Below are 8,713 nucleotides of genomic sequence, written 5' to 3'. Positions count from 1 at the left end.
TCAGTGAACACATGCTGGCCTCTGCTTCTGCCATAAAATCCAGGACCATATATCTGACTGTACAACTTGTTGATGAAGAGCAGTAGGCAGAGTTCATTTGTTACAGTCTCACACAAAAGGTTTCACAAAATAGGAAGGACTAGCTTCTAACTGCGATTATTTATTGCAATGACACTGCATACAACTTTTCAAAGGAAATGACTAAGAACAATTTGCTGCATGTCCTGGTCATCCAAAATAACAAAAACTTAATGTTGGAATCACTATCACCCATTGCGTAAATTGACGGGAAATGTCGATTTAAACCAAGAAATAATTTCTGCTCTTATTTTGCACAAAGAACTTTGGATACTTTGCCTGATGTAAGCTGTGGTATTGAGCACAACTTAGTGGAGGTGGTTACATTTTTGTGATGCACAGTGGTTCTGGTTACATTTTTGTGATGCATTCCAATCCAAATGTGCATTATGTTAAGGCAGCCTAATTTTTTGAATTGGTTGCCAATGCACCAAAACACAGTCAAAACCTGACATGTATAATTTTACCTATGCATTATAGCATTCTGCAGTAAAGGTGCTTAAGAATGTCATTTAAGATTTGAGGCTTAGATTTTTTTTTTTTATCTTTATAGTTCTGTGCCACATATTACTGGTTTTTAACCATTTTTTGGGGGAAATGCCTTAAAATACCTTTTTCTTTTTGTAGATATGTGCCTCATGTCCTCCTACCTAAATTCCCTTTGCTGACATTGACAAGTCTTTGTCACATTTCTCAATGAAACAACTGAATACTACAACTAATACTGAAAAAAATAAAAACGTGTCTGGCCAGGTAGAAGGCTAGTTACTACGTCACAGTACTGCCCATAAATAACCAAATAATTAGCTCTGTGAAATATTTAAATTACAATAATGGAAACTTCCAAAAATGTCATGAGAATATCCTAGGTTAGGACTTGGGTCGACGGGCTTTTGTTCATATTAGAACTGCTTTAACCCATACACGTCTAAGCTCAAAGACCAAAGTTCATCAACACATTTCAGCAGTTGGATGTTCAACAAAAATTCTCTAACCATTAACAACCAATAACCAATATGGGCAGCACAGTGGCACTCTTGCCTTTGCAGTGCTAGGTCCCAGGTTGGAATCTCAGCCAGAACACTATCCCTTTAAAATTGGCCTAAGATTGTATAAATGACATATGACCACCGTAGGGACATTAGATTGTGATCCACTTTGAGGGACAGTTAGTGACACAACTATGGACTTTGAACAGCGCTGCGTAATATGACGGCGCTATATAAATACTGTGTAAAAATAATAGGTTAAAAGGGTCTTCCCAATTTAGTGTACGAACTTGAAAATTTATAGGTGTTTGAGAGATGTTAATAACCAGCAATTTCGTGGTAAGGAAACTGATCCCTCTTTTAATGCTTTTAATACTTATTATAGACAAGATCTGTGATTTTTTAATTCATAAACAAAATGGACTACCCTTTAAGATAGTACAATTGTCAGAAAACGCCATATCCCCAAAATAACACTAGAAAGAAAAATCCTACCCTAAGTGAGTGGATCCAAGCGGGAAATTACTGGTATATTCATATATAAGAGCAGAACAAAATTTCCAAATATAAAATACTGACACCACATAACACTAATTCATAAAAAGGCCAAACATGGCTTTGGAATCTTTGCATAATAAAACAATATTAAGCACATTTGCTCTACAAGGTCCCGGCGCGTTTCGTGGCAACAGCTACTTCTTCAGGGGATTTGATAGCAGCGCCACATACACAAGTGTCCCAAATACACACAGGTCAGACCTTTTAGCGAACCCTAGATAGGTGTCAGAAGTATCAGGTCAGGATGATATTTCCAAGAATTTACCAATGCATTTCCATGAATGAAGACATCAAGGACTAGTATGAATTAGAAGCAACCTGCTGCTGCAGCCAACCAAACAAGCACGTCTGTCATTTATTATCTGTGCACCTATATTATAATAAACAAAAGTGCCTGTTCGAGCAAAGTTTGCAGTGTCTAAACTATGTGCAGACTAAAGATATCACTGTTGATATTATTTAGTGCTCAGCTGTGACCAGCTATCAACCTCTGTGCCCTGTCATCAGATATATAGAAGGCTGTTTATTGAGCCTCCAAAAAAATGAAAGCACAGAAACCAAATTGAGCACCAACTAAGTGACAGTTCTGACTCTGCCTGGGGTTGCCAATGTCTCTTCCAAGTTGGTGGTGTAAGGCATGTTTAACATCGTAATACCAAAAAAAAAAAAAATTATAGAGGGATGAAATGCACAGACAAGATAGTTTAAAATTTAATTCTTTTGTGGAGGTAGCTGGTAATATTAATTGAATAAAGACAGGAAATCTTTAATTACTTACTGTTCGCATTTATCATTAGGGAAAAATAAAATTCTTGGGTCTGAAGCAAGGTGGTAAGTTAGTGTGATTATTTCTTTGCAGGTAATGAACTTTAAGACAGAAGAGTGAAATATATTATGCTAAGATTATCCCTGCCGATATTAGGAAAAAGATGAGTTGAATAATTAGAAGACATTTAAAGCATAAATGCACATCATCAGACAAGTTACATTTTCCAGAGGCTGGATTCTGGCTCTTTCCATTCTTTGCCCATCAACATATGGAAGTTAAAAGGCTTAAAGTACTCCAAGCGATGACTGGAAAACAAAAGAAGATAAAGAACAGTTCTAATTTTGTTAAATACATTGATAAGTGTATTCCCTTATTCATGCAGCTATTATTTCATTTTTATTGTACACGTGACTAGTTAAAAAAATTTGTAGCACATAAAAAATTATTTTACATCATAGACTCTCATTTTCATTTCAATTCAGGTTAACACTTTAGATACCCGGAGTCTGCTGTATCTGCAGTTGAAGGCTACTTTATAATTAGTAGGGCTGATGTATAGTTGATGGAGCGAAGGAAAATAGGGGTATAGGGACCATAATACTAAACATGAGAAAGAATGTACAGTAATACCAAAGGAAAGATAAGTAAATCCTATTTGAGTGCTTCCTCTCCATAGAAAAAGTTAAGAATTATTTACATTTATACTAATTTTTGCTTCAATAAAGCTATATTACTTTCCACGTTGGTAAAGAAATGTGTACATATATGAACTCATATTTGTGTCAAGAAAACAGTAAAAACATTTGATTTAATGTAATAATTAGAATAGCTCATCACAACTTACTCTTCTGGGATACCAGAGTTTTACTTTATAATAAAGGAAAAGTTGTTTTAGAAAATCGACCAACTATCTACTTCTGTCTCCACAAACCTTTTTATACTGCTCTGGACGGTTAACATCACTGTACACATTATGTCTATGGCAAACAACTTTGTCAAATGTCTCCAGTCAGCAATTAAAGCCTAAACAGTAGCTGTGCTTCAGTTCCAGCTGCCGTCTTTGTTTCCCTTTTGCCTTGAGAGCATTGTAAGAAGAAATCAATCATTGCTTTCACATAATAAAATGGTTGTCTACATCAATATTGGCAACATGGCCATTTCACACTTACAAATCAGGTTGCTGACCCACTTGTATTTCCTTTTCAGGTATTGGATAAAGTGACTCATAAGTTCTCTGTGAGCCAGAACCGTGTATAGCATAGGTGTTGAACTGGTCTACCGAAGGAGGAAAGTATTCCCAGGGCAGCAGAGCACTGCCTCTCCAGGTCGTCTCTCTTATAGATGCTTCAAAAGACAGTGGCAGACACTTCTGTGCAGGGTATCAAGCAGAATAATGTTACACATATACACTTTTGTTCCAGATTACATCTGAGAAAAAACATACCATGCATATTGCAATACATCCTCTGCTTGTGGAAGCATGAAGGACAAAGTCTCCTCTTGACAAAGACAAATGTAACATGCTAACAAACACTGCTGCCAAATAGACAGGCCCATCCATATTTGCATTGAGGAATTCAGTGGTCTCATGAGGAATTGCTAGTTAGTTGGGCTATATATATGAATAGGACAACATGAAATTTCTCTGGGGAACAGAAATGTCCAAAAGACTTTGAACAGAAGTTATCTTGAATTTCATAGGAATGCCTAATCTGTGAAGGACAGGTATAATATATTAGCAAACAAGATGATATAGTGGAACATTATGAAACAGCACAGAATAAATCAGATGTTAAACAATTTCTTGCTGAGATATTTAAGGAGTACTATTTTAAAGTTCTAAAGACCTAGATTTAAATTCTGACTATACCATCATGATTTTAAAGTTCATATACAGAGTAGGGTGGTTATGGTCATCTCTACAGTTTAGCTGTGAACATATCCCCAGCATTCTGATGGACAGTAAACCACCAACTGCATTTCCCTTTTGAAGTGGACATGTTCAGTATCAGTATCTGAACCTTGAAATGAAGGGCATGGAGAAATCGGAATTAAGAATTTAAAAGAAAATAAAATCATTATAAAGGGGTTACAATGGTAAATTGCAATACTAATAATGGTTTTGGTTTACAGTGTACAGTTTACATTTATTCAGTTCTGAGATTGCATTTGTTCATACTTTTTCTCAGCTTTAGTAACATTTTTCTAATTTACTTCTCGACTCTCACAATCCATAAATCCATCAAACTTCTTATTGATTAACTTCTAAACATAATAAATAAATAGGGGTGTTAAATCACAGCCATTTCATACACAGGAAGCAGTATATTCCTACAAACAAAAGTAGGACATGTAGAGGATAATGTGTGAACACATAGAGTGCTTACCACCTCAAGACCCAAAAGTGGCAGGCTTAGGCTACGTACACACTCCTCCGGTAATCGCCTCAGGGCTAGCGGATCTACGAACTATGAATGGTCGTAAAACATGTGGGGGTTCTCCCCCCTCTCCATAGAGCAGAATGGCACTGTATGTACAGCACTCGTTCATGCATCGTACAGTCTTTTGTCGTTGGAAAGGACCATGAAAGATGCTTTCCAACAACAACTATTGAACATGTATACATAACATCTGACTGAAATCGCATGTGTTTATAAAATGTGCAAATAACAAAAAAAAACACTAATAAATCAAGTGATGAATTTAAAAGGAATTACCAAACATACAGTATATTTGCACACAGCTAGCATATGTATCTGAATATATCTTCATGTCAGTTTATTGTAACCTCCACAGTCAGATAGGGAAAGGAATGTGCAGCATTCCTACACTTGTAGGCTCCACTACTTCACACAATCCTTGCCAGCCTGCTTTATGTACTGTGCACACCAAATGCTAGGAAACATAGTTATTGATACATGAAAGGAGACTCTAGATCAGTGGTCGCCAACCTTTTGACCCACGGACTACTAAATTTATCGGCTCCGGACCGAGCATGTGCAGGGAGCCGAGTATCACTGAAAGGGGAAGAAACTTTCCCCATAGTGACGCCATGGTGCCAGAACCCGCCCACTCTCCCATCACAGGTCTGAGCCTGCGATGGTAGAGAGGGCGGGTTGTGTCCAGAGACACAACCTGCCCACTTCCCTGAGCCTGCTATCTGTACAGGGAACAGGGTCCACAACTCTGGCCGGAGCTCCCTCCCAGTGGGGTCCATCGCCTTACCCTGCTCGGGGCCACACTGGCCAGAGCCACGGACCACCAAAATTTTTTTTCCGGTTGGCGACTGCTGCTCTAGATCATGTTTGTTGTATGTGAAAATGAGTTTGTATTGTAAATAAAGGTTTGTTTTGAAGATAGTACTACAAGTTTACATTTACTTTCAACCAATGTAAGGTTCTTATTACGTATGGGGTTATACAGATGCACTGAGCACTCTGTTCAAATTATCAATTAGATATAATCATTCTGTGATGAAGCCAAGAGCCATGGAGTGCACAAACGTTCTAAATTTGGCAAATCACCACTAATTACTCATGGAGTTAAGAAGAAAGGATGATGCTGAAGGTTTCTAAACTGTATTATGCCTAATCTTCGCCCGCCCTCCTGTTTTATAGCTGACAACTGTGTTGTGCAGAACATGCCAGCTTTAATTAGAAATTTCATTTTATTAAATGACTGCTTGGCAGGCAAAGACTGGAAATGAGAGGACGGGGGAAAGCGAAGAAGGACAATCCTCCAGGTAGCTCATTTTTGTTTCTGCAGTGGCGAATTGACTATTTGATTTTCTATCGTTTTAAATGTTTATGATCTGCGTTTCAGGCTGCTCAGCAGGATCTGAATCTTCAGCAAAACCATTACCCTCACTTACCTTCCAAATATGCCTGCGTTGTGAGAGAAGTAGAACCAAATGGTGCCCGTGTCTGCAAAAATAAAAATTCACAGCAGTATATACTTGAGTCATTTTTTTGTGTAAGTACCTAAACTCTACAGCTGGAAAGAGCGGCACGTAAAGCAGGTATGATTGTTTTCACACTGCGTACACAGCAGCACCTGCACAACTGCATTATACTCAGCCACTGCTGCACTGATACTCATCATAAGATTATAACACATTCAGATAAAACAGCAACTTGCCCATTGCCACCCTCTGTTTTTAATATCAGACAACAAAAAAAGCAGTGTGTGGTTTATGTTTCCTAAAAAAAAAGGTTTCTTTCAGTACTTTGCAGAGTGAAATAAACCTTGCATCGCTGTTTGTTTGAACAAAGAAGGTGCAAAACAATGTCAAGGGTTCTTAGCCTGTGTTATACAAAATTTTGGATGTATACTAGAAAATTTGATGGAGCATCCCTATTATATAACTTAAAGGATTAAAGAAAAGATTTCATGAACGCAAAAGCTACATCTCATTGTGGGCCTGTTCTTTGGAAAATGCAAATCACCTGTCTGTCATATTGAAACTCAAATGTTTGTCTAAATACTTTGAACCACTGAAATAGATCAATGCACAAATAAGGGCATCTGACTATTTTCCCACTCTGAATACTTCTGTGTAAGTGATTCAGTAATCATTTTACCATCCAACAATGGTGAACAAGTTCTTGAGTAAAAAAATGTTTACACAGTATAAAATGATAAAGTTGTAGCTTATCTAGAATGTCTTTGCCCAGTTCTGCTCATTATGTTGGGGCAAGTGGTGGATTTAAAACAAAACCATGTTAAAATCTGAAACTATTTTAAACACCTCCTGGTCACAAGCTAAGCTTCACTATTGTGTCATATTTACCCTTCCACTGCTGGCATATTTGAAGACCATTGCAGCAGAACAAAACATGAGTGCTAACAAACGTGTTCAAATAGAGCTGCTACATGACCCACATGACCAATCATCGGCACTAGAAGCTGGTGGAACACAACACTGCTTGGTGGTCTAGGTTGTAGTCAGTATAAAACAATATAGCTTTGTAATATTGTCCACACTGTCAATATTTCAGGATTTCTAAATTAACACCTAAAATCTTGAAACAAAACACCTTTTCCAATTTTAGAATTCTTTTAATGTGTTCCAAGTGACACCTAAGGAATGACACTCATGCTCAATGTAATGGAAAAAAATACAATTTAAAGCACTGACAAGTTACAATGTATCCGGTAAAGTTATTTGTAGAATTCTGTCCTATATAATGACATGTAATGACGTTACCCAAATTATCCCCCAAGCCCCCCTCTATACCCTTCTACACTCTCTCTCTTCCTACCCCTCTACAGCATGCCCCATGATTTGTATGCCTTGTTTCTATAGTGAGAAACAGACGTCTTACACTTCCTGATAAAATTCTTGCAGCTGCTCAGTTCCTATTGACATGGATATGTCTGTAGAACTACATCTCCCTAGATGGAAGTGTGTATACATTACATACAATGTGCTGACAAACTCCTGTAAGCCAAGACAGCAGCATTGTTTGCTAGGAAAGCAATCAATATATACATGCTAGTGGGACTGAGAGGTATGGAGGATAGGGGGAGAACTCAAGTCTAACAGACTGTATAAGATTCTAGTATAGGAAAGGCACTGTGTTTGTGAGCCCAGAGAGAAAGTTAGGAGTACATTAGATCAACACTACAATCAATTGTATTAGGAATTTTAAACAGTGCTTTAGTATTAAAGAATGAATAAAATACAAAAAGCACACTTGTGACTAAAAAAATAACAGCAAATAAAAACTAGGCATTTGTCTACATCAAGATTTTGTCCAATTGCATGGTACACGGTGTACCTCCTGATCTACCCCATGTGAGAATAAGGTCAAACAGTTCTTGGTTTATTATACTTACGGGCCAAGCTCAACTTCCAGATACTGTTCCTTTTCATGATTTAGGAAAAATGCTTCCACCACTTCAAAAAAGTAACCAATATGTGAAGAATTATTTACACTGTAAACATATATTTTAACATTTCAAAATACTGGAGATATGGGTATTCGCATAGTAGAGGGGTACAGTCTATCACTCCAGAATACAAATGCATACAAGCATTCCAAACAGATGTCCAATGCACAACACATTTGTAGCAACCTTCAACATGGAGCCTACCGGTAAGTTTTTTCTAGAAGCATTAATATTAAGAATTTAAAGAAACAAGTCAACCATAAACTATAACTTTATTTTGGTTGGAGGATAAGGAATGTCCGCTTACAGAAGTATACATACCCTGTTTCCCCGATTATAAGGCACTGTCTTATATTTTTTGAAATGCCAAAATATGCCCTAGGTCTTATTTTCAGGGGATGTCTTATTTTTCCATGAAGAAGACTAC

At 37.3% G+C, this 8,713-nt stretch overlaps 1 protein-coding gene across 2 annotated transcripts in view; it reads right to left on the bottom strand.

The window, feature by feature from the left end:
• Positions 1–2,312: 2,312 nt before the first annotated feature.
• Positions 2,313–8,713, bottom strand: part of C3H4orf33 (chromosome 3 C4orf33 homolog) — a 19,817-nt gene continuing 13,416 nt past the window's right edge. For both annotated transcript variants that reach the window (XM_072405826.1, XM_072405828.1), the window contains exons 4-7: positions 8,233–8,293; positions 6,266–6,317; positions 3,564–3,763; positions 2,313–2,699 (exon numbers count right to left, since the gene is read on the bottom strand). In XM_072405826.1, coding sequence (XP_072261927.1) covers positions 2,609–2,699; positions 3,564–3,763; positions 6,266–6,317; positions 8,233–8,293 — 404 coding nt within the window. In that variant the 3' untranslated portion in view covers positions 2,313–2,608. The remainder of the gene's footprint in view (positions 2,700–3,563; positions 3,764–6,265; positions 6,318–8,232; positions 8,294–8,713) is intronic.

This window comes from Pyxicephalus adspersus, chromosome 3 (assembly GCF_032062135.1).
Source record: "Pyxicephalus adspersus chromosome 3, UCB_Pads_2.0, whole genome shotgun sequence".
In the NCBI taxonomy this organism is placed as follows: domain Eukaryota; kingdom Metazoa; phylum Chordata; class Amphibia; order Anura; family Pyxicephalidae; genus Pyxicephalus; species Pyxicephalus adspersus.
Note: the sequence above shows the minus strand (reverse complement) of the source record. Positions and strands in the feature narration are given on the sequence as shown.